The 25526-nt window shown below is 34.8% G+C and overlaps 2 protein-coding genes and 1 pseudogene across 3 annotated transcripts; 2 read left to right on the forward strand and 1 right to left on the reverse strand.

The window, feature by feature from the left end:
* Positions 1 to 5107: 5107 nt before the first annotated feature.
* Positions 5108 to 8020, forward strand: LOC146956899 (aluminum-activated malate transporter 10-like). Its single transcript, XM_085721865.1, has 6 exons — positions 5108 to 5426; positions 5953 to 6093; positions 6210 to 6482; positions 6713 to 6819; positions 6921 to 7064; positions 7226 to 8020. The coding sequence occupies exons 1-6, from the start codon at positions 5108 to 5110 to the stop codon at positions 7688 to 7690; spliced, it is 1449 nt and encodes a 482-aa protein (XP_085577991.1). The 3' UTR covers positions 7691 to 8020.
* An 8437-nt stretch (positions 8021 to 16457) lies between these two features.
* LOC146956900 (uncharacterized) lies at positions 16458 to 18134 on the reverse strand. The gene has a single exon (XM_085749826.1). The coding sequence runs from the start codon at positions 18132 to 18134 to the stop codon at positions 16458 to 16460; it is 1677 nt and encodes a 558-aa protein (XP_085605952.1).
* A 1003-nt stretch (positions 18135 to 19137) lies between these two features.
* Positions 19138 to 21521, forward strand: LOC146956901 (large ribosomal subunit protein uL6m pseudogene; annotated as a pseudogene). Its single transcript, XR_015021440.1, has 2 exons — positions 19138 to 19285; positions 20812 to 21521. The product of XR_015021440.1 is annotated as a large ribosomal subunit protein uL6m pseudogene (transcript).
* The last annotated feature ends 4005 nt before the right edge of the window (positions 21522 to 25526 follow it).

A 25526-nucleotide genomic window follows, 5' to 3' on the forward strand; every position in this document is an offset into this window, starting at 1 on the left:
TCAGAATATGTAGCCCAGAGACTAAGGTTTGAAACCCTGAGTACATCTCCTCAATAGTTTCATCATCCTTCATCTTGAATAACTCATACTGATGTACAAGCAGGAGAGCCTTTGCTTCTTTGACCTTTTTGCTCCCTTCGTAGTTTGAACAGAGAGAAGCAAACATAGCTTTGGCAGTGGACTTGTCACTCATCTTCATGTATTCTGCTTTGGGTATGGCAGTGACAAGAGCTCCTCTGATAATATGATGCTTCTTGTAGAGTTTCCTCAGTTCTGGAGTATGTTTCTTTCTATCCACAGCAGCTCCTTCTTCATCAAGGACTAAATCACCAACACCATCTTCCAGAATATCCCATAATTCTTCATCTAGGCTCATGATGTAACTGTAAAAGTTGGTCTTCCACCAAGAGAATTCTTCAGCATCTCCATTGAATTTTGGAATCTTCCCAACACTGGATTTCTTACTATCACTATAATCATGTGAGACATTTTTATAGCTAGTATCACCAGAACCAGTAGGAGGAGGAGTAGACATGTTTTTCTCAGATCTTTGACTGTTGCACGGTTAAGTGTTTCACAACAGACCAAGGCTCTGATACCAATTGAAGGTGAGAAAAACACAAGAAGGGGGGGTTGAATTGTGTTTTGAAAAATTCTTCGTTTCTCCTAAAACCTGAACACACTGATCAGAAGCTAAGTGAGGCAGCTTCTGAAGTGATAATCAGAATCTAAATGCAGCGGAATAAAACAGAGAGAGAGAAGAAGAACGACACAAAGCAATTATACTGGTTCCTTCCACAATCCGGAAGTAGTCCAGTCCCCCTTGCACTTCCAAGGAGATTTCACTAAGAGTAATATCTGATTACAATTGCTCAAGCACACAAGCAAGAGACTTCCTTTGCTCAAGCACACAAGCTAGAGACTTCCTTTGCTCAAGAACACAATCAAGAGACTTCCTGCTCAAGCACAACTGCAAGAGACTTCCTAACTAAACAAAATTACACAGAAAATTGTTTAGGTTGAACACTTGATATACAATCAGAGGTGCTCACAATACAAATCAGATACAGACTCAATGAACTTAAGAATTTCTAAGAAATGACTTTGAGACACATAAATTCTAAGTGATGCAGAACAATTTCAGCAGAGATTTGGCACTTGTAAAAATATTGAGAGTCTGTTGTTCAGCATTACCAAATCTCTAGGTCTTCACTCCTTTATATAGAGGTGTGAAAGAGACGTTGTGAAATTGCCAGCACACCAAAGAGTCGTTGTTGAAGCTTGATCTTTCACCTTTGATCTTTTGCCTGATTTGGTTGTTGTCCTATGAAGAACTAATTTGAAATCCATTCCTTATCCAAAGGAACATCTATGCAGGCGAAGCCGTATTCTGGAGCTGTTTTCTTGTCTTGTAGCGTGGACACAAAACAGAGTAGTGGAGAACGTGGTTGTACAATTCGTACAAATGTCAACGCTTTCGTCCAAATTGCAAGCACATGCCTTCAAACACCTTTGAAATGACCGTTGCAAAATTCCACTAATCCTTTGTTGCGTTTTCGAATCCAATAGACAGCTTTTGCAGTGATAATTCTTCAATTCTTGAATCTTTGCAAATCCAGTTGATATTCAGCTTCTGGTGAAATAGCTTCTGATGAGGCAGCTTCTGCAGCTTCTGATGATGCAGCTTCTGATGACACAGCTTCTGATGATACAACTTCTGATGATACGACTTCTGGACCTCTTGTCTTCAGGAGCACTATTCTTCAGGAGCACTATTCTTACTTCAGAAGCGACTTAACTTCAGGAGCGCGTTTTCTCTTCAGTAGCAAGTTGCCTTCAGGAGCGACCAAGCTTCAAATTTTGTTGTTTCCTTTGCTCTTTATTTGCTCATTCAGAACCAATGATGATGTAACTTTTTAATTATGGTCCTGTACACTTGAACAAATATTAGCTAGTCCAATTTACAATTTTTAATACCTTGTTATCATCAAAACTCTTTAAGGTTCATTGTTAAACACATTTTGTTCCAACACGGTTCTTGATGAAATGATTAATTTGGTTGATTTAAATGACAAAATTAGTATCATTTACTAAACCAGTCTTATTAACTGTAGTTAGTTGAGTAGTTAAGTGGAGTGAAATTCAATAAACAATAATATATTGATGGAAAAAATAATAAATGTTGCATTGATATTCTAAAGTTACAATTATTTTGAGATTAAGAAAAGGTGCAAATGAGACAATTATTTTGAGACAGATGGAAATTAAGGTTTGCTTTTGGAGAGCACTTGAAGCTAATTTCTTGTAACTTATTTGCATCACTTGTAAAAACTTAGTTTGAGGTGGGGCCTTCAACTAGTGAGACAAGATAAGATGGGGAGGACTAGACTCTGACATCAAGTTCAAGTGGAAGAAAACCGACAGTAACTCATGATTATCAGTTGGCGGGAGATCGGGGGAATATTTTTGTACCAAGAAAATACAATTATGTTGATCTTATATTTATGCTCTAAATTAGGGTTAAGGGTTGCAAAACTCATAACCAAATACCTTCAAGGAGGCATTTGAGAACAAGGAAATCAAAGAATGGTCAAAGGCGATGAATGAGAAAATGAATTCATTGGAGATGAACCAAAATTTAAAGCTTGTGGAGATACCTTAGAAACAAAGGGTAGTGTGATGCAAGTGTATCTTCAAGATTGAGAAAATTTAATACAATGAGATTTTCTCAATGGTAAAATATTGTTCTACAAGGGTGCTTATGGCGATTGTTACTCTTGAGTTGAAACAAATGGATGTGAAGACCACGTTCTTACATGGTTACTTTAACGAAACAATCTAAATGGATAACTTAGAGGGTTTGTAGAGGAAAAATCTAAGGCGTGTCTTTAGAACAAACCTTTGTATGGGTTGAAACACAGCCCAAGGAAATGGTGTCATGGGTTTGATGAGTTTCTTTTGAACACAAATTTTGTGAAAAGATGATATGATTGTTATGTTTACATATTAAAAAGGGATGAGAAAATCATTCTGTTCCTACTTCTATATATGGATGATATCTTGATGGTAACATAGCCCAAGACAAGTGCATTGAATCATTGATATATTCAGAAAAGTCATGAATTTAAGGTCTAAAACTTTATTGTATATCCTATCAAGTGAGAGTCGTTAGATCTTAATGTAAATTAATCAAGTTTTCATGGAACACTTGAATTGATATAGGAATGAATTTTAAAAAACACAAAGCAAATGTACTTAATGCTCTATTTAAGTAGTTAAGGAATCTACAACTAAGAAACAAAGTTCTTTCCTTAGCGTTAATCGCAGTAAATAAAATTACAATTTAGGGCGTCAACTAATACACCAGCGAAATTACTCACAGACACACATATATATAATACACACGCGCGCGCACACATGGGTTAAATTTGTTCTTAAAAAATTATAAAATTTTACTTTTTTTTCCTCTTAACAAAAAAGTGGCATTTTTGCCTCCATATAAAATTTTCTAGCATCTAGTTTTAGTCCCTCCTAATTTCAATTTTGTTTAATCACTCTTAAATTTTTGAATGGCTTTGGCAAGCACCTTTAAGATATTATAAAAAGTTGTTTTACAAAAGTACATTGAAAAATTATTAGGTTGCAATTTTCATGGGTACAATGACATTAAATTATTATGGTGCGAGAAGGTTGCAATGACATTAAATTATTATGGTGTGATTCATATGGAAAATTGTACATGTGTATTGTGGCATGAGATGGTTGCATTTGTATAGATATATGTAGATGTAAATTTTATATATGACACTGAAATTCGTAATGTTACATTCCATACTCAATGAGAAAATTCCATTCAAAAATACATAGGAGACTGCAAGCTATTTCATTTTTTTTAGGCAAAACAAAAAATAAAATAAATTAAAATAAAGAGCTACAAAGACTAGGGGACATAAGACATGACCCATGTGTAATCCAAACAGGAGTACGTCGTGATAAAAACAGACCAAGTGGACCAGCCCTAAACTATCCTAACAAATATTCACTCATTACAGGTGCAACCCAGTGAATCCGCGTACGGGCGCAAAACCAAGTTAAAAAAAATATAGCAAATGAAAATTTGCAAAGAACGTTAGGGTTTTAAAATTGCGAATGGATCGACCGCCAACACGGTATCAACATTCAAATACCAACAGCTCCTTGAACACAACAACAATCATAAAAGCTCTTTCGATTACATGTAAGAACTCAGATCAAGGGATGAAATCAATACGTTAGTAACCACAGACCCTTTCGAGTTACAAGAATCAGACTCTTTCGAGTTTTCGAAACCCTCTCAGGTTAACAGAACCACATCCTTTCGGGTTTGTGAAACTGTACCACAACAAAAAGAGACTAGATCTTCAACCACCCCCAAGCTGATCAAGAACATAAGAAAACACATACCAAACAGTCGTAGACCCATAAAACAAACAACACGTCGACGATGAAATCAGCCACACACGAAAACCACCATCAACCCAACCAAACAAACCACCAACACCGAGACCACCAAACCAATTCGTCAGCGAAGATCCGACGACGCAGTCGACGATCCCTCATAAACAAACAAAAACACAAAGACCCCGAAGGGAGTCTGCCACCAAATCAAACAAACAACGCCACCCGAATCTAAAAAAGACAGTTACACGGCCACCGACGGAAACCACGACGACTGGCACGAACCATCACCACGATATTTCAAACTTGCCTAGTTAATATTAATGTAATCAATTTTAAAATTGCAATTAGAGATCCTATGTGTACAATGACATTAAATTATTATGATCCTTTAAAAAAAATGACATTAACTTATTATGATGTGATTAATATGAGAAATACTACACGTGTAGTTTTGCATGAAGAATGTAGCAAGTGTGTGTATATTATTTGCACGATTCGATGCACTTATCAAATTATTATCATGAGTTAAATTTGCTTATATTTCAAGTAATTAATATACACATCCCCATTCTTTCTATATAAATAGAAACTATACTCCTTTAGTTTGGGCAAATCGTCACATTATAGTTATAGAGCATTTGGCAAGGGATTACTATTTTTAAAAAATATGGCTCATGATGACAAGGGAGTGGTAAGAGTAGTAGAATGGAGTATCAAGGTAGAAGATGGTCCATGGAAGAGAGCTAAAATTTCTTGCAGCATGTTTGCATTTACCGTAGGTCTTTATTTCAAGTTTTGCAAATTTTTGAAGAAAGCTTGGGAGGTGGGTATGAATGATCCAAGAAAATTCATCCATTGTTTAAAGGTAGGAATAGCACTTACGGCTGTGTCACTGTTCTACTACTTGAATCCTTTGTATGATGGAGTTGGAAGAAATGCTATGTGGGCAGTCATGACCGTGGTAGTAGTCTTTGAGTACACTGCTGGTACGTAGTTCTAACAAAATATGAAATCCGTCTATAATTTCATTATTCTAGGAGTAAGGGTTTAAGACATCAAAACTAGAGACAAACTTCAAATTCCTAATTTTAGTTGTTAATTAATGAATTCTTTTCAGAGTTAACTGTTAATTTAAGGTCAAAATTATGGTTAATTCAACTACATGATTAACCATATTCACTGTTTAACGTGGTCTAAATTAACAATAATTCGTCATGTGATTAACCATGTGTTGCAGATTAGGGAAAGTCGGATGTCCATACAACATTTTTGATATAAAGACTATATATCTAGTTAATCACGTTAAAAAAATGTGGTTAGTTTAATTGAATAGATGATTAATTTAATTCATAGTCAGAATTACAATTGATTCAACTATATGATTAACCTCATTCACAATTTTCAATGCAATCTAAATTAATCATAATTTTACATGTGATTAACCATGTGTCACGGAATAGAGAAAGTTAGATCTCGTAAGACATTTTTGATATATAGACTATCAAATTGCAGGTTCTACTATATACAAAAGTATAAATAGAATATGTGGAACTACCCTTGCCGGATTTCTAGCCTTTGGCGTACATTGGGTTGCTAGTAAAGCAGGAAAGCAATTGGAACCCATAATTGTTGGAGTCCTGCTCTTTCTACTAGGTATAATATTTATAACCAACAATAATATTATTAGTATGTACACACACATACAATTACAATGTATATGAATCTTGGTATATTGATCATTGATTACATTATTTCATCTTTGTTTTTAGGTTCTGCAGCGACATTCTCAAGATTCATCCCAACCATAAAAGCTCGTTTTGATTATGGTGTTATGATATTTATCCTAACTTTCAGTTTGGTTTCAATATCTGGTTATCGAATTGATGAATTGTTTGATATGGCACGACAAAGGATTTCTACTATTATAATTGGTACTTCATTGTGCATAATAGTTAGCATGATTATTCGACCTGTTTGGGCTGGTCTAGAACTCTATGTTTTAGTCACCGGAAACCTCGACAAACTTGCCAACTCTTTGGAAGGTTAGTTCAAAGATGGTGTAGACTTATCTTAAGGGTCTTGCTAACAAGTGTCATACAGATACTTGTGCCCTTAATAGATAGACACGTTATTATTTAAAGACTAAGTATATTATGGGGTTTACTAATTTATGCCCTAGAGACGTATGTTAAGGCGCTCTTTACATTATTTATTTTTATAGAAGGTCTTGTTTATTTCATATATATAATTATGGTGTACAAATGTGTTTTAGGTTGTGTGGCTCAGTATTTTGAAGCTCAATCAGCAAGTGAGGAGTCTAACAAAAAATTGATGGATTACAAGTGTGTGCTAAACTCCAAAGCAACAGAAGTATCAATGGTATAAACAGCTTCCTAGGGTTTCTAATAAATTCAATATATGTATATCCTCATATGAATTTTTTGAGTGTTACTAAAAAAAATATCATTGATTAATTTCAGGCTAATTTAGCAAGATGGGAGCCTGCCCACGGTCGCTTCAATTTTCGTCACCCATGGAAGCAATACCTTAAAATTGGAGCCACAATGCGTAGATGTGCTTCCTGTATTGATGCTCTTGTTGGATGTATAAATTCAGAAAACAAGGTAACAAGATAGCCAGCAATTATACAAAATAACTTTGGATAGTGATATGAGGTGATCGATTGAGCATCACCTCTACGGAACATTGCTGCAGTTTGGTCATCCTTCTCGATCGATATACAGTAAGATAATAACCCTAAGGTACATTTAATTATTTTTTGCAGTCCTCGGATGAAATCAAGAAGATTATGAGCACAACATCAATGAAAGTGGGAGCCAACTCTGCAAGTGTCTTAAGAGAGTTATCAATTACAATCAATAATATGACAAAGTCAAATAAACTTGATAGTTTGGTCAAAGAGATGAATATTGCTACACATGAGCTCCAAAATTTATTAAAATCATATTCAAACACACACAATGTTAATGCAAAAGAAACATCCCTTGGTGATGCAAAAATGGAAATCCCAATAATGGAAGTAATTCAAGTGGTCACGGTAGTTTCTTTGCTTACTGAAACTGTAGCTCGTGTGGAAGACATTGTGAAAAGTGTTGAAGAATTATCAACATTAGCCAAGTTCAAAACAGAAATGTCCAAGTGTGACAAATCTAAACAACGTTCAACACAAAATAAGATCTTGCCAGACCAGCATGAGGAAGCAACAATCAAAACTCTCCAGATTGTTTGAATAATTAGGAAATGGATCCACTAGTGTGTAATTTACACATAAGAGGTTAAAGTGTGATCACAATTTACCATCTTATAGGTGCTAAATCACACTTTACTATCTTATGTGGAGATTATACATGAGTGAATTCAATTCCAAATAATTAAGTATATTTATATAACATATTACATGTTTCATGTATAAGAGATCAATATGTTACTCAAAAAAAAAAAAAAAGATCAATTTGTCAAAAAAAATGTATAAGAGATCAAAATTATATACACTCTCCATATAAATGTCGTTTACCATTTATAAAAAAAAAATCTAATATAAGTGTTATTTCTTAATGTAATTTTTATTATATTTTTTCAATTCTACCCCTAATTATATTGTCCTTCACTACTTTCAAGCCATTAAATATATTTACTATATATTTATAAAAGGCTAAAATATGGTTTTAGTCCCTGCAAATATGTCTTGTTTTGGTTTTAGTTCCTATAAAAAAAATTGTAGAAAATGGTCCCTGCAAAATATTTTGTTTTTTAAAATAGTCTCTGACCCTACTTTTGTGATGATTTGCAGACACGTGGGGTTCACTGAAAGTGAGAGTGGCGGGAATTATTTGTTGCAATGTAATAGAACTCAAAGCCTGTTTCATAGGTTGTACTCATACTCACCGACTATACGGACTCTATACCAAGTCATGAGCGATAGTGAAGCCAAGCCGCCAACCAAGCCAATGCGCCATCCCTATCCCTTCCCGATGAAGCTTCCTTTGATTTGAATGAGGGGGAAGAGAAGGCACATGCAAGAGAAAAGAAAGCCCCTATTTGGGCATGAGCTCTAGTACATTGACCTCTCGCAGACCTGGAAGTCAAGTTTTTAAAATAGTCCCTCCAGAGACTATTTTAAAAAACAAAATATTTTGCAGAGATTATTTTAAAAAACAAAATATTTTGCAGGGACCTTTTTCTACAATTCTTTTTACAAGGACTAAAACCAAAACGATATATATTTGCAGGGACTAAAACCATATTTTAGCCTTTATAAAATGACTAAGAATCAAAATAAATTCTTCAAAACTTTATCTTCTCAAAGTCTTTCTTTCTTTATTTTTTAAAGTTCTCTCATCTTCTACTAAACTCCCAAACTAACTCTTAAGCAAGAATCACAGACTAGATAAGTATTAACTTCGATTTCATTAAGAATTTTGGGACTTGGGACTTATTTTCTTACGCTTGTTCAAAAGAAATACCCAGGTAGAGTCTTACGCTTGTGAATTGAGATATCAACGATAGACTCTTTATCTTGTAAATCGTGTATTTAATTCTTTTTTTAATAAGACAAAATGAAATATACTAATACAAACAATGAATTATACTCAGCACAATAAGTGACAGGCGAGAACACATAAGTTTTAACTGTTAGATACAGTGACGAAACAAATAAAACACAACCAACCAAATTAACAAACTAAGTAAGAAATCTCAAATGCAATAAGAGATTAAGCCACCAATTATGGATCTCAAAATAAAAGTAGCTTTTTTTGCTTTCAACCTCCAAAGAGATAGAAGCTTAATTTTGCCTAATAATTGCTGCAATGATTCCTCCTTGTGCTGAAAAATACGGTTGTTTTTTTTCTTCCAAATTACCCAAACACACCAAATCAAATGTAAAGAAGACTGTAGAGATTTAGAAGATCCTCTCAATTGATCAAACTGAAAGAGATGATCTGATAACCATGACGGATTGACTGAGAAGATGTGTAACCGATGCCGAACAAAATATCATATACTCCCAAAGGACTTACAACCTAAAAAACAGGTGTTCAACGCTTTTCTCCATATCACATCCACTTATACAATGTTGTGAATTAGATTGAAGGATACTTCACCTTATTAAGTTATTCTTAGTAGGAATCCGACTACGAGAAAGACACTAGACAAACAAAGAGACTTTCGCTGAAATTGCTTTATTCTAAATAATATAAAAAAAATATCAGAATGAGCAGTCGTAAGTTTAAAAATCGTTCTTTTCAACCCATTTTTCAATATTAAAAAATTATTTTGATCTGTCTTAAAATGTTTTCTTAAGGCATTTGCCTAACATTATTGCTTAAATATTAGTCTAAAGGCTAAAATTGGTGTTAGGGAAGATAATTTCAAATGTTAATGTTTGGCAGACACCCCCCATAACCTATATGGCCATTTGACAACCTTTTGAAAATAATTTAATAAATAAATAGTAATTTTATTTATATAATAAATTTGTTTTTTCCCAAAAAAAATTAAAATTGTTTTTATTATATTTTTAGTTATTATTCATTATTAATAATGGTAGCCGACAACCAAAGCTCCACTACCGACCTATGTGGACCACCAGAGCTATGCTGACGATTATCGTAGAGTCGCCAAAATATTAAAATTGGTTTTTTTGGTTCATACCTTTTAGTCAAATCATGTCTAGCCTTTGAATGAAACTTTTCATAAAGGTGTATATTACGACAACCTCTTCCGAAAAAATTCAAGTTTGTAGCGAAACATAAATTAAATATGAATTTTTAAGCACCAGAAATATAAAAATTCATATATAATTAATGTTTTATTAAAAAAATTCTATTTTTTTTAGAGATATTCTTATATTATTCAAAACATTCATGCAAAATTACATTAAAAAAATATGAACTCTAGACATGAGTTAATTTAAAAAGTATTGACTAAAATTGGTGATAAAAAACTTTTACGGAACTAAAAGTTGAATTTTTTTTAAGTGGACTAACACAAAAAGTTGATACATTTATAGGGACCAAAAATATATTTAACTATTTTTTTAGGGAAACAAAATTAATTCATTTATTGTGTCCCTCTTCCCTCAATTTCCAATTAACTCAGAACTTTAAAATTGTACTCCATTCGGTCCTTATTATAGGAGAATTTTGAAGAAAACAATTGGTCAAATTTATTAACTTTTAAGTTGTAGTTATTGCTTAAAAGACTCTTCAACTCCTCAATTAATGTTATTTTTTTTAACGCTAGCAGATGGGTTTAATGTTTTACAATTTTTTTTTTATAAAAGTATACACCCTCCGGTCACAAATATAAGCAAAAATTCACTTTTAAGGTTCATTCAATAAATGATGTATGTGGACTATTAATAGTTCACATACATCATTTATTGAATGAACCTTAAAAGTGAATTTTTGCTTATATTTGTGACCGGAGGTGTATTTGTTAAAATAATCAAAACGTTTAAATAATTAAAGATTGTATTGGTTTTGATGTGTTTTCCTTTTTTTTTTTTTTTTTATAACAAAGACCGAATGGAGTAAATTAGAAGGAGATATGTTTGAGAATGAGACTAACAGATGGATCCCCGTCCTATTAGAACTAGGAGTAGCAGCTAATGCTTTCTTGGTTTGCGCAAAATACATTAAAAGCCTGGGAAGCACATGGGTGACATACCACATACAACACATCTGGGCCACACAACACAACACCTTTGTGTGGCCCAGATTTAATGTCACGGTGACATTATGTCACCCAAGTATTTTCCTAAAAGCCTCTGCATATTTTTATTATTATTGAAGTTGGCAACTAAGATTAAGAGGACTTTGTTGAGATCCTCTTCATTTACTAAATAAAATGGAAATATTAAAGATTTGTGCAATAATCCATTTAAAGTTTTCTCAGTTCCTTTCATTTGAAAAAAAAAATAAAGACAAAAAAAAACTTGAAAAAAATAATATTAATATTTAATGATCGTGGGACCAATTTAATGGTAAGACCTCATCTATTTTTTGTGTTCATCTCTTTTTAAATGCCATTTATTTTTAGAAACGATGAAAACAACTTATTTCCAAAGGCAAAACCAATTTTTTTGGCTTTCTTCTCAGGTTCACCTTGTGCCGGGAGGATAGTCATTTGGTTTTTTATATCATTTTGATTTCTAAAAAAAAAAAACGATTTTTATTGGAAACAACAATTTTTTATTAAAAAATTATATTTAATACTCCGTCCCTAAATATAGGATTTTTTTGTCAAAATCACGGGAATTAAGAAAGTTGATAGTAGTATTAAATTTGTATATAATTGTCCCCGTGAGCTTAGCTCAGTTGGTAATGATAATGCATAATATATGCAATGTCTGTGGTTCGAATCCCAGACAACATAAAAAATAAAAAAAATAAAATTGTATACAATTACTATTGGTTTTACTATTGGTTTTACGATTACGATTTGTATACAATTATAAACCAACTCTCTCTTAGGATAAAATCGTAAAACCAATAGTAATTGTTTACGATTTTATCCTAAGAGAGAGTTGGTTTATGTTTTCAACATAATATGTATTGTTGATTAAAGAAAAAGTTGCAAAATAACTAAGGGTATGTTGTTAAAGAAATAATTAATGTAATTGGAAACACCAAAGGGGTCTTATAAAAAAGAACAAGATGCAAAATAAATAAGGGCATGTTGGTAAAAAAATAATTAATGTAATTGAAAATGCCAAAGAAGTCTTATAAAAAGGGTAATATTTTTTCTTTATAGTTAAGGACGGAGGTAGTAGTTTTTTTGGTTACAATGGGCTAACAGAAGAAAGAAAAACAGAAAAAGAACAGCAAACAGAAAAAGAAACAGAAACAAGAGAAAGAACAAGCAGCTATCTCCTAATAAAAACAGTGCCTATGGCATCAGCTCTAAGCAGAGGGAGGAGGTCAGCTGGAGGCGATTGATGGACGACAAGATGAGCATCTGAATTAGCACCCAACTTAGCAAAAAAATCCGCGCATTGGTTCCCCTCTCTTAAAGTGTGATGGAGAGAGATGTTCCGAACAATTAGCAAATCCTTTATATTCTGAATGAGGACGGCGTAGGTGTGGTGTCTCGGAGTGTCATTCATGATAAGATTAACTGCAAGAAGAGAATCCGAGTAGCACATGACATCATTCATATTCAAATCAATAATCATATTCAGCCCTTGGTGAATAGCTGTTAGCTCGGCCTGCAATATGTCCGTTGGATTTGGGATGAAACCGGAAAAACCTGAGATGAACAAGCCTGCACTATTACGGAGAACACCACCGTAACCGGTGCGGGGAGGAGTGCCTAAGCAGCTGCCATCAACATTCAGAATGTAGTCATGGTGATTTCTGTTGTTCCATTGCACGAAACGGTCAGGATGATTCGCATTTTCCCCACTATCAAAGGTCGAATTGATATCTGCAGCTGCTGAATTTATGTTGTTGCACAGCCGAATGAGAGACATGTTTTCATTATTAAGGCACATTAAGTTACGATGTCTCCAAACCCACCAAAGTCCGGCAAAAAATATATTCGAAAGGGAGCCAGACATACCGATCTTGATCCAATCGTGAGCTGATGTAGCTGAGAGGAAATCATTACCTGTAAATCCAATTTTCTGCCATATGCTTCTAGAAAAACGACAGTCCCTGACACAGTGCAGGAAGGTTTCATCTTCTTCTCCGCATCGAGTGCAGGTGGGAGAGGGAGTTATGTTTCTGTGGTGGAGCAAGGAAAGAGTTGGTACAGCATTTTGACAGGCGAGCCAGATAAGAAACTTGTACTTTTCCGGAACCTGCAACTTCCAAATCCAAGACCAAGATGGGTGAGGAATGGGATCAGCTGCTGGGTCTCTGATGGTGAGAAGCCAACTGAAGCCGCTTTTTGTAGAATAAGTACCATTTTTGTTTTGAGACCAAATTAAAGCATCCTCAATGTTATCATTAAACTGGATGTGAATGTTGTTGATGTGATTCTCTACAGCTAATGGGAGATTGGTGTAGAGAACCTGAGTGTGGTTACCAGAAGCGGAAAGAACATCTTTAACAGATAAATGGAGGTCATGAATATCAATAACAGGAACATAGTTACCAATAGGGCCGAGAGAGCTCCAATTGCTGAACCAAAAGGAAGAGGAACCCGAACCAATACGCCAAGTGTACCCATCCTTGAGAATATTTTTTGCGCGAATAATTGAAGACCAGGTTGGGGAGCTATTTCTGTTGGCACTCGCGTGAAGGATGTTGTGGTCGCTTGTGTATTTGTTTGAAAGGAGGGACACCCAAAGTTTACTTGTTGACTGAACCATGTCCCAAACAAGTTTACCAAGGAGACTAGTGTTTGCTTCTCTAGCTGTTCGAATGCCCAAACCACCAAGTTTCTTGGGTTGCGAAATTTTCTTCCAATTTACTAAGTGGATTCCCTTATTATTAGTGCCACGCCAGATGAAGTTTCTTGCAGTTTGGTCTATGCTATCACATATGTTTTGAGGCAGCCAATTAATTTGCATGACATAGGAAGGAATGGACGATAACACAGAGTTAGCTAGAGCCAATCTCCCTGTTTTATTCAGAAGCCTATTCTTCCAAGAAGCCAATCTGTTTTGCATTTTTTCTATGATGAAATGAAAATCACTCCGCTTAGGCCGCCCTTTCAAGATGGGGAATCCAAGATACTTATCAAGGGAAGTAGTGCTCCGGATGCCAGATATAGCGGTGAGGCTATTGATTTTCCTTTGAGGAGTACCTGTCGAATAAAAAGCTCTGGACTTTGAAAGATTAATCTTCAACCCGGATGCCTTGCTGAACCTGTCAAATAAATCTTTAACAAATCTAATCTGAGAGTTTCTGGCTTTGATGAAGAGTAGGACGTCATCTGCAAAGAGAAGATGAGATACTTGGGGCCCTGTGCCTGTGATTTGAATTGGTTCCCAATCTCCTTGAAAAACAGCGTTGTTGATAGCAAGAGAGAGTTTCTCCATACAAAGAATAAAGAGATATGGTGAAAGAGGATCACCCTGTCTGAGACCATGTGAAGGCTTGAAGGGAGGCATTTTGTTTCCATTCCACAAAATAGAGTATGTAGATGAGGAAACACAATGCATGATGAGCTTGATGGTGATGTCTGGAAAACCAAAATCCTGCAAGCAAGAAATAAGAAAATCCCAATTAACGTTATCAAAGGCTTTCTCAAGGTCAAGCTTGAAAACCACAAATCCTTTTTTCTTCTTAGATCTTCTCATGTGATGGATTATTTCCTGCAAAACAATGGAGTTATCAGAAGTTCCCCTACCAGGCAGAAAGCTGCTTTGGTAAGGGCCTATAATATTATTAAGGATGGGTCTGAGACGTTGGACCAAAACTTTAGTAATGATTTTGTAGATGATGTTGCATAAACTAATGGGCCTGAAGTCTTTGTAAGTATTTGGAGGATCCACCTTGGGAATAAGAGAAATGAGTGTGTTTGAGATCTCCGGATCAAAGTGACCTGTATGGAAGGCTGAGTGACCCAAACGGAAAATATCATCTCCAACAATGTGCCAGTATTGTTTGAAGAAGATACATTGGAAACCATCAGGGCCGGGGGCTTTGAAGGGCTTCATGGTGTTGAGGGCAGCGAAGACTTCGCCCTTAGTAATAGGTTTGGTGAGTGAAAGCTTGCCGGTGTCATCAATGGTTGGTTGGTGGTTGGTAAGGAAAGTTCGGTTGTGATGCGGCTGGGTGTTAGCAAAGAGGTTCTTGAAATACTTTTGAGCTTCTTCTTGGAGAACGGTGCTGTCAGTTGTCCAAATACCATTAGGGAGCTGAAGCCTGTGAATTCTATTTTTCTTTCTTCTGATGATAGTTTGAGCATGGAAGAAAGAACTGTTCTTGTCCCCAAATTTAATCCATTTCTCTCTAGATTTTTGGTACCAAAACATTTCTTCTTGGAAAAGGATATGATTGTACTCATTTTGCAATTCCTTTTCAAGAATAGTATGTCTAACAGAATCAACTCTCTCAAGGTAGTGTTGGATCCCCTTAAGCCTTTTTTCCACCCGATTCTTTCTTTTGAAAATGTTACCGAAAACCTCTTGATTGAAAATGATAGAGTTTTCCATAACATTTTTCAAGGCAACAATAGTGTCATGGTTTGAAGAAGTCCAAGAATGACTTACCAAATCAGCATAATCTCTATGGTCTATCCAGGCTGCTTCAAATCGGAAAGGCCTAGGCCCTCTAGCAAGAGGGAGGCCACCAAAACGGAGAAGGAGAGGATTATGATCAGAGTGTAATCTACAAAGAACTTCAACAAAAGCTTCTGGGAAGGATATGCGCCAATCTACATTAGCTAGCCCTCTGTCAAGCTTCTTAGAAAGAATTCGGATACCATTATGATTGCGATGCCAAGTAAAGCGACCACCTGTGGTTGTGAGATCAAGGAGATTGCAATTATCCATGAAGTTGGAGAAGAGGGCAGCTCTATTGTAATTAAAGATTCCCCCTCTTTGGTCACTAGGAAGAAGAGTTTCATTGAAGTCACCAATTAACATCCAAGGGTTATTAATAGTGTGGCTGATGTTTGTGAGGTAGGTCCAAAGGTTAGGGCGCATGGTGGAGTTCGGGCTAGCATAGACACAAGTGCAGGTAGTGGTTGCATTTCCACGATGAAGAGAGAAGGTTATAGAGTATTGGTTAGTATGTAGGACAGAAGAGTTAATGTTAGAAGCTGATTGTTGTAAGAGCCATACACCTCCTGAATGGCCTGAGGCTTCTATAATATGAACTGGAGCATAACCATTGTTGTTCCAAAAAGCCGAAAGTCTGGCAAATGGAGTGTGAGTCTCAAGGATGGATAGGAAAGTTGGGTTAAACTTTCGAATTAAGTCCTTCAAGTGTCTTTTAGAATTGCTATTCTGAGCTCCTCTGATATTCCAGGAGAGAATTGAAGTATCTTTGAAAGCTTCCATAACAAAACTAATAGAAATTAAGTGTCTCAGGAGGGACACTTTAAGTAACCATGTCTTCGTCAGTCTGAGAGGGTGATTCATGAGTTTCATTACTGGCAGTGGTGTTAATTTCAGAATCTCCATTCATATCCTGAGCTATCATGGGTTCTTCATTAATTCGATTGATATTGGCATTAGTATCAGAGTCTCTCGTGAGGCTAAGGGCAGATGTTGTGAGGTTAATGGCATTATCGTAATTCTTTTCATGATTAGGGTTATGGTTGGTTTGGACTTCATGAGTGTGTGGGGCCAGAATTTGGGTCACATGGTTTAGTGTGCTGCCAATGGGAACATTCTGGTGGGAGTTTGTGTGTTTGGGATTGGAAGGCGTGACAATGATTGTTGTGGGGTCCTGCTGATCAATTGATGGTTTCATAGGAGTTTTGACTTTTGGATTGGTTAATGATTGTTTGATGATAGGGGCTTGTGTGGCTTCCTCTTGTCTGCGCCGTTTTGGAATAGGAATAGAGGGTCCACGTGATACTTCACTAGGTGTGGGCCTTGCTGGAAATTTTTGATTGGGTGGATTAGGTCTATTTTGTGGGGCCAGGTTTGACAATGCAGAGAATTTGTTAGTTCTATGGGTCACGTTTTTATGGGCATTGATAGGTGCGTTACTAGCTGTTTTCTTTCTTCTAGTAACAAGAAGCCAGTCACCATGTAATTCATTAGTTCCTTCATCATTGCTAATTAATTTTTCATTAACTGTTGGCAAATCATTATGACTGGGAATTAAGACATTACCGTTGCTGTTACTGGTCGCCGGAACTGATTGAGAAGGCATGGTGGTTGTAGGCTGCTGATTGGTGGTTTGCTGGTGGCTGGCTGCGGTGTTGTGGTGGCTTGGGGTCGTTTTTTCAATGTTGGCTGCTGTTCGAGGGCAATTTCTTCCCAGGTGACCGTAACATCCACAATTTGTGCAAATCAAATGGAGACCTTCATACTGGACCTTGTACCAATGACCGTTAACCCAAATTTTTCCGACCACCGGTGCTGTAAGATCGACTTCTACGCAGACTCTCGCAAATTTTCCTCTTTCAACTTTCAAGGTGTTTGTGTCCACTTTTATTGGGCGACCAATAGCTGAAGCCATAGCCAGGAGAAAACTCTCGTCATAATAAACTAGGTTCAATCCAGGGAAACGAACCCATACCACCGTGCTTTCTACTTTAGCGTCTGGTGAGGCGAATTCAGGAGACCAGTGTGTTACAGCCAAGCAGTGATCGAATATCATCCATGGCCCTCCAATAATGACTTTCTCTTTATCAGCAGCTTGGTCGAATTTAACCATATAGAAGCCATTGTCGTTATCCATAATTTCGAAGCTCCCTTGGGTTTTCCAAACTTTATGGAGTCGGTCCTTCATGGTGTTGTAACCAAGATTTTTCCCCAAGAGTTTCACAACTAACGCATCTCTCCATGGTGTGCAGAGTTCTTGAAAGGTTGAAGGATCCACAAAGACCTTGGGAAGAAGCCGGTTTCCATTTTCGTGCTCGATGCGGACAAGCTTATTTTCAATCAAGTCTTGTTTTTCTCGGATAGGAATCTCTTGGGAGGATCCCAAGAGTTTATCTCGGAATGAAAGCTTAGGGGTTGGAGGCTTAGATGGGTCGGGAGGTTTCTTTGTGTGAAGAAGGTTAGGGTCACTTTGAGCGGAGAAGACAAACTCAGAGCTCATTTCTCTATTCTCTGTATCACGGAGGTAGTAGTTTAAAAATAAGTAAATGTAGATATTTTTTATAATTGGAGATATTAATTGAATCTTTGCTGTCAATCTAATCTCAGGGGAGGCATCCAAATTTCATGCCTATGCGGTTACAATTCAAAATATTAAGGAGATCATAGCTTCCTATGGATATACTATCCTTCACACTCTTAGAGAAGGAGATACTATCCTTCACACTCTTAGAGAAGGAAATCATTGCGCAGACTTCCTAGCCAAGCTTGGAGTCTCATCTAATGAATGATTTATTGGTGCATCAGTCACCCCCTCATGGTCTCATCGACATGATCAAGAATGATGCTATGGGAGCTTGCTTCCTAAGAGCATAATTATGTTCCCCTGCTATCTGTTTTCTTCTGTTTTTGTTTTTTTAGCTTTGTTACCAAAAAAAAAAAGAATCTTTATCTTCAGAATTTTGATAATAAAACAAATGCAGAGAGTAAAAAATGAAAAGGACCTGCTCGTCCTATCGGTGTTAAATTGGCAAAATTAAAGTTGTCGTTCCTTAACTTAATTTTATATATATGAGATAATAAAACAAATGCAGAGAGTAAAAAATGAAAAGGACCTGCTCGTCCTATCGGTGTTAAATTGGCAAAATTAAAGTTGTCGTTCCTTAACTTAATTTTATATATATGAATTCTTAAGTATTAAATCTAAAATTCATATGAAAATATCATATATTTAAAATATTTAAACATTTTTTTGGTGGTGTTCGGGGTTCGAACCTTGCATGGTGGTGTCCGGTGTTCGAACCTTGCATCTTGCATATATTATGTATTGTCCTTACCAGCTTAGGTAAGCTCACAAGACAAACATTAAGATCATAAATCAAAATAAAACAATATATTTGAATCTTGAAAATCCATATACAAATTGATCAAAATGACAAAAATGATGTGAAAAAAAAATAAAGGATAAATTTTTTACTTAAAATTAAAATTAAGTTAAAAGACTATGAAAAATAAGCACATTTTAAGAGTGAACCCTTGTTTGTTTGGAGAGGGGAGATACTGTCCATTCCCTTCCCTTCCCTTCCCTCGTTGAACCCTGCAGATCGAGCGGGGTCATTTGGCGCCGCCAGAAACAGTGATAAACACTTCCAGGTTTTTCTATTTTTCAATTTATTATCGAATAAAGTTTACATTTTCCATTCATTTTTTGATTCAATGAACTCATACATATATACCTTCAACAAACACTACTACTCAATGTTGTCATTACTTGTAAAAAAGTATATTTTTTTTTTATTTTAATTTCTTAAGTGTTAGTTCAATAGATTTATGGTTTAGAGTTTACGAATTATAGTTTTGTTTGATCCTTGTAGCCGACCCCACTTAGTGAGATTGAGATTTAGGTGTTTTGGTAACCATCTTGATCATATTCACAACGATTTTGTGTCTTCGACGATAATGAGTGAAGTTACTAACAGGCTCAAAGCTAAAATTTTCATCATTGTTGTTTGTGTTTTCTTGTTCTTGTTGTTTTTGAGATGGAACTTTGTTTTTTTTGGTGTATTTTTAGAATTATGAGGATTTGGTAACAATGACGGTGTCTTTTCAGAACCAATTTTGTGTTGAGCTTCTCATATTTCTTGGGTATCTTTATTAACTGTTTCTCGGTGTATTTGAACTTCGGAAAGTGATGTAGCTATGTTGAACTTCTTTTAAAGTCCAACATTACAATAGGAATTGAGAAAAGACGATGCTAACATTGTAATGCATTGTTATATCTCTTTGAAGTATGTTAGAGGTTTGAGGGTACTCTGAAGATTCTGGTTTTACCATAAGATTAAAATATGGTTTAATATTAATGAATCGATGCATTGTCAACTAATTAGTTTATTGTAATGTGGTATTAGCTTATTCAATTGATTTCAATGCTCAATACTGAGCTTTCTCTACAGCGAGTGTAAACTTTTATGATGTAGTTGTTCTCTTGTAATGCAATTTCTATGTCACTATATGGACAGAAATAACCGGGTTTGAGAGAATAAACAAATGGGAAATGGGGCACTAGTTAAAGACCTTAAATGGTAAATTTTTATGAAAGTTTGTTTAATCAGTGTATTGAAAATTGAAAAGTTTGACATTTTTAAAGAATAATTACTTAATTTAGAATGCTTAAAGAGTGCCACGGGGGCACTTGTTAACAAGACCCTATACAAATTTAAACCGGGTTTGTAGAAATAACTTGTTATATAACCGTAACTGGTTTTGAGCAAAAAGTTGATTTGGTTATAAATCCTACTCCATGTAAGTGGTTTATTAACGGATATGGTTTCTTTAGCCATGCACAGCCCCAATTCTGGTATAGCTATAACATACAGCATTTTTCATACGGTAATTATAAACACCTTTGGTTATGCAATTCGAGATAATACGTATGCTAGATATTGTGTGGTAATTTACATTAACTCTTACACATTATGCATACAACAACTTAACCTGTGTCTGTTTGCTTTGGCTCACAAATGATAGTAAATGTGTTTTATGTTATAATAGGTTTGGCATTGTCTATACAAAAAAGGATCCAGATTCCACACCAATACTCTTCTGCATTTTCTTGCATCCAATGTGATTCATTTATCTAAACATTTTTTCCATATTTGTTTGTTCTGTGGCAATGTTAGGAAACTGATTTGCTTTAGAATTAATGGAGGCCAAATATTTTCGCTTTCTTAAGATTGTGGGTGTTGGGTACAAAGCTAGAGCTGAATCTGCAGGGCGTCTATTGTATCTCAAGTTGGGGTATAGTCATGAGGTGGAATTATCTGCGCCTCCTGCTGTCCGTGTTTTCTGCTTCAAAAACAATGTAATTTGTTGTACCGGAATAGACAAACAAAGGGTGCATCAGTTTGCAGCTACTGTTCGCAATTGTAAGCCACCTGAAGTTTACAAAGGCAAGGGCATAATGTATACTGATGAAGTTATCAAGAAAAAACAAGGAAAGAAGTCTAAATGATCATATAGTCTTGGTCCATCTCATGAAGTCTACGACTCAGGTGCATATTTGCTAGACCCTGCAATTTTTTTTTACCTGTAGCCTTTGGACAACTTCAGTGTTAAAATGCTTAAACAGATCATCATGGATAATCAAGTTTCAAATAACAGCATTTTTTTGCTTCAATATGATTGATATGTATCGTTTAAAGTTTATCTTTGTCGAGACATTTTATCTATTTAATAGGATAAGATTGTTATAGAGTTATGACTTTTTTTTTTGGCTACTTTAGAATGTCCCATGTGCAATGGGGGTGGGGGGTTTCTAACCATTCTCCTCTTGTTCCCTTCTATTGACAGTTGAAATATTATTACATGGTTCATTTTGAATCTTGCCTCACATCTTCGTTTTCATTCCCTCCATAAATTCTAATTTACTTGATCTAGTTGGGTTTTGCTGATGAAAGTTTGTCCTGAGACTATACGTTAAACATTTGAAAATGTAATAAATACACAATTTTCCGATACAAACTTGCCTCTCTTGATCTCGTGATACTTAACTAAGCATTTGTGTACATCTCTAAAATTTGGAAGTTATAACCTGCTTCAGTTTGATCTTGTGCTTCTAAAAGATTCGGACATTTTGATGTTACCGGTTTCTCATTATGATTTTGTATTGTTGGACGTACATGTATGTACTTCTACCACATAAACATATTTTTTAACGAATGTGATTGTATGTTTTATATAACTCAGAAGTCAACCAAAAATTTGCCGCTAATTTCACTTATGATTCAAGTGCAAAAGTCTGAGTCCAATTGCACATTTAAGTTCATTGAACAAGTAATTTATGCGAGATTATTGTACTAAAGAATTTTCCAATTGACGTACAAACAGTGTAATAACAATACTAATATGAAGTAGTTGTAAACCAACTACATTAACTGGACACTGGAGTATTGTAAATCATTTTCTTCCATTTCGGCTTTGTTTCTCTTTCTCTGAATGTTGGGTTCAAACTGCCTTCACTGCGGTTGTTTTGCTTTGTTTTTGTACTGTTGAACTTTGTTGTTTTGCTGTGTTTTTGTGATGATGTGCTTTGCCTTTTTCACTGTGTTTGTGTTCCTTCATTTTTGTGATGTTGAACTATGTTGTTTCGCTGTGTTTTTATGATGTTGAACGTGTCATTACTGTGTTTGTTGCTTTACTATATTGTTGTCATTTTATTCTTACCCATGATCGGTATCTGTGATATGGTTTAAGATTGTGGGTGCGTTTGTTTAAGGATTTTTTCATAAAAAAAAAAAATCACTTTTTGTCAAAAAAATCATTGACTCTAAAATGAAAAGCTTTAGATTTTCCTAAAATTTATTTTTTCAAAAACAACAAGGAGGTAACACATAAACCAGTTAAAAATAAACTTTTTTTTAAAATGATTTTTTTTTTTTGGGTAGTAAACAAATAGAAATAGCTTCAGATCTTTTTTAAAATCTCTAAAAAAAAATAACACAAAATCTATTTTTTTTTTAAAGCTAAAACAAAGACACCATGTGTCAATTTATCTCTAGAACTGATGTAGTAACTAGTAATGATAATTTCTTTTTTGTTCAACTTGCCCCATTTCTTAACTTATTTGTGTTTTTATGCATCTTCATGAAATGGTTAAACTCCTGAGAATCATGTATTTTGTGTTTGTTGTTGTTGTTCAGTATTAAGTATTAACTATTAAGAACTCATTTTGCTGTGTGTATTTTAAAGAATTCTATATAAGGGTATGACCCCAAATCATCCAACAAAGCCATTAACAGTGCTAGTTACTCTTCAATTGAACGTGAAAATCTGATTAACAAGAATAGAAACAACTAAACAACTTAGCAGAGGCATTAAAAGTGAGATTAGGGATGAAATTTCATGCACTGTAGTTCGTTTCAAGGGATGATAATTGATATAGATAGGGATACATACAAGTCCTTACATTTGTTTGGAAATCTCATGAAATCAATTATCAATTTGGAATTTTATGCAACATAAATTATTTTGAACTTTATTTCTGTTTAATATCACTCAGTTACTTGAAATGTAAATAGCATTTGAACATGCATTGGTCTATTTAGAACTAGTAACTATGCATTCTGTGTTGTTGTAGTTGTTTAACAGATTGTGGCTGTTGTTAACTTTGTTTTCTTACGATGTTAACTTTGTCCCATGTACTATATATTCTGATTAACTTTCTTTAGCTTAATGTTTCAGTTGATTGTTGAAACTGAACGTATGTTAAACTTTGAATTAAAACACTTTGGTGGTTGATATTTAACTCTTCTACAAAGTCATAGACTAAAGAATCAGATTGCTGTAAACATTAAAATGGATATTTGGAGATTAATGAAAGCAATGTCAAAAAGGTTCTTTGTTTAAAATATGAGATGTTATTAGTGGTAGTAGGTTCTTTGTTTAAAACATGAGATGTTATTAGTGGTAGTTATTTTATGTAATTGTTTGGTTCTGGTTAAAGGGGATATTTAGTGTTGATGGTAGGAAAATTACATGTGTGCCATATCAATGTTTTAAATGGCTAAGTCAAGCAATACACAATCTGATTTAATTGCATTCATGTTTGTGTTGTGAACTATTGCTTACTGCCACATTATCCTGAATTCTTTTGTTTTATAAGCTATGAAGCACGGATACAGACACGGACATCGGACATGACACGCCGTCACCGTTAATAATTTGAAAAAATCACATAATTTAGTGTAATTATATACGTGTGTTGGACACGACACATGTCCGACACATTTCCGACACCGGGAACGTCTAATTCGAGGAGTGTCTGTGCTCCATAGTTTATAAGCCATGTATTCCTGAATTCAGACTTCCAATGTTCTTCTGCACTCGCTTGATCATATCTGTAAATGTCCTTCGTTGCATCTTCAGAGCTTCAATTGTTTGCTGTTCGGAAGATTGGATTTGGATTTATGTTTGGATCCTATCTTATTTTTGAGTCTTATCTCTAGCCAATGTTAACTTTTATTTCTGAAAATTAAAATGCTAGACCTGTTTTTAAAAATTGTTAAAGAAAATAGTGAGGGAAATATTGAATCTATAGTATTTCATGTTTATTAGTTGAAGTTTGTTTCAAAAAAAAAAAAAAAATTGTTGAAGTTAAAATGAAACAAAAAACATGGGAAATAAATAGGTCCTTACTTTTTTTTAAATGATTTTACTATGTTTTTTTTTAACCATTGGTTCAAGGAGAAAAAAGCTCAGATGATCCGGAGTTTATCCCGGACGTAAGTAAAGTATTAACAATAATTGTTTTAGATAAAGATCAGACATAAATACTTCTAGTCGATTTAATCTTAACTGAAACTAGTTAATCATTTAAGCTCAATCGACTGTTTTTCTAAGTGTCACCCTCTGTCTACGCCCTACATGTGTTATGTCATTTTTTAAGCAAAACATGTTAACACATTACGTACTACAACAAAAAAATCGGTCCATAAAATTGGAAAAATCATTAGGTTGATTGATGATAACTTTAGTCTAGATCACAAAGTAGAGAGTGGGGGGATTTGAAGAATTTAGCTTCATGTTTCACCTCATCTCTTTTTTAAAGCACATTATAATCACCGGCTTTCCTTTTGCTGTCTTTTGAACTACTACTCTTGACATGATTATGGTCACACGTTAAACTTCATTCTTATAGTCTTTTTTATATATAGTTATTTTAGTATACTTTTTCCCTTACTTAGCTCCAACATATAGACATTGTTTTCTCACACTAAGAAATTCAATAGTTTCCGTTACAAAATATTTTTATAGTAAATTTACAAGACCCCGTAATTATATTAAATTTTCTATATTTTGCGGTTCATTTATTTGTTATATATTGCACTTCAATACAATTGTAAATGTGCGTGTCTATGACTCTTACATTTTTTTTTCAAGATCATGCGAATCTTATAATAGACACGTCTTTGATTAAAACATTTATCGTTTTGAGAGTAACTTTTTAACAATGTATCGGGAATCACGATTGAAAGTCATCCAAACATGATCTACCTCTGGCAGACGTAGTTTCGTGTTCACCACGCATTGTCATCACGAAAAACATTTGAGAATTCTAACAATGTGTCGGGAATCACGATTAAAAGTCATACACCACGCGGTCCACCTCTGGCAAGCTGAGTTTTTGTGTTCATCACACACTATAATCACAGAAAAACAGACTTTTTGAACGCAAAATAAAATGGACATCATGCTTTACAACCATCTTAAAAGTTATATGGAACTGTATGAGAATAAATTTCATATGAAAAAAATTATTAATTAGTTTATTCTCATCTCAATAAATTGCAACTCCTCTCTTAATCCAAATCCAAATCAATATGGAAGCATCTCATGA

Source organism: Medicago sativa, chromosome 1, assembly GCF_051527215.1.
Source record: "Medicago sativa cultivar Bolivia chromosome 1, Bolivia_mono, whole genome shotgun sequence".
Taxonomy (NCBI): domain Eukaryota; kingdom Viridiplantae; phylum Streptophyta; class Magnoliopsida; order Fabales; family Fabaceae; genus Medicago; species Medicago sativa.

What these genes read in the sequence shown, in the direction of transcription:
- LOC146956899 (XM_085721865.1), top strand. Translation starts at nt 5,108, where the DNA reads ATGGCTCATGATGACAAGGGAGTGGTAAGAGTAGTAGAATGGAGTATC. An exon ending in AGTCCTGCTCTTTCTACTAG is followed by an intron (nt 6,094 to 6,209) that starts GTATAATATTTA and finishes CTTTGTTTTTAG; the next exon opens with GTTCTGCAGCGACATTCTCA. An exon ending in AAGCAACAGAAGTATCAATG is followed by an intron (nt 6,820 to 6,920) that starts GTATAAACAGCT and finishes GATTAATTTCAG; the next exon opens with GCTAATTTAGCAAGATGGGA.
- LOC146956900 (XM_085749826.1), bottom strand. Translation starts at nt 18,134, where the DNA reads ATGAGCTCTGAGTTTGTCTTCTCCGCTCAAAGTGACCCTAACCTTCTT.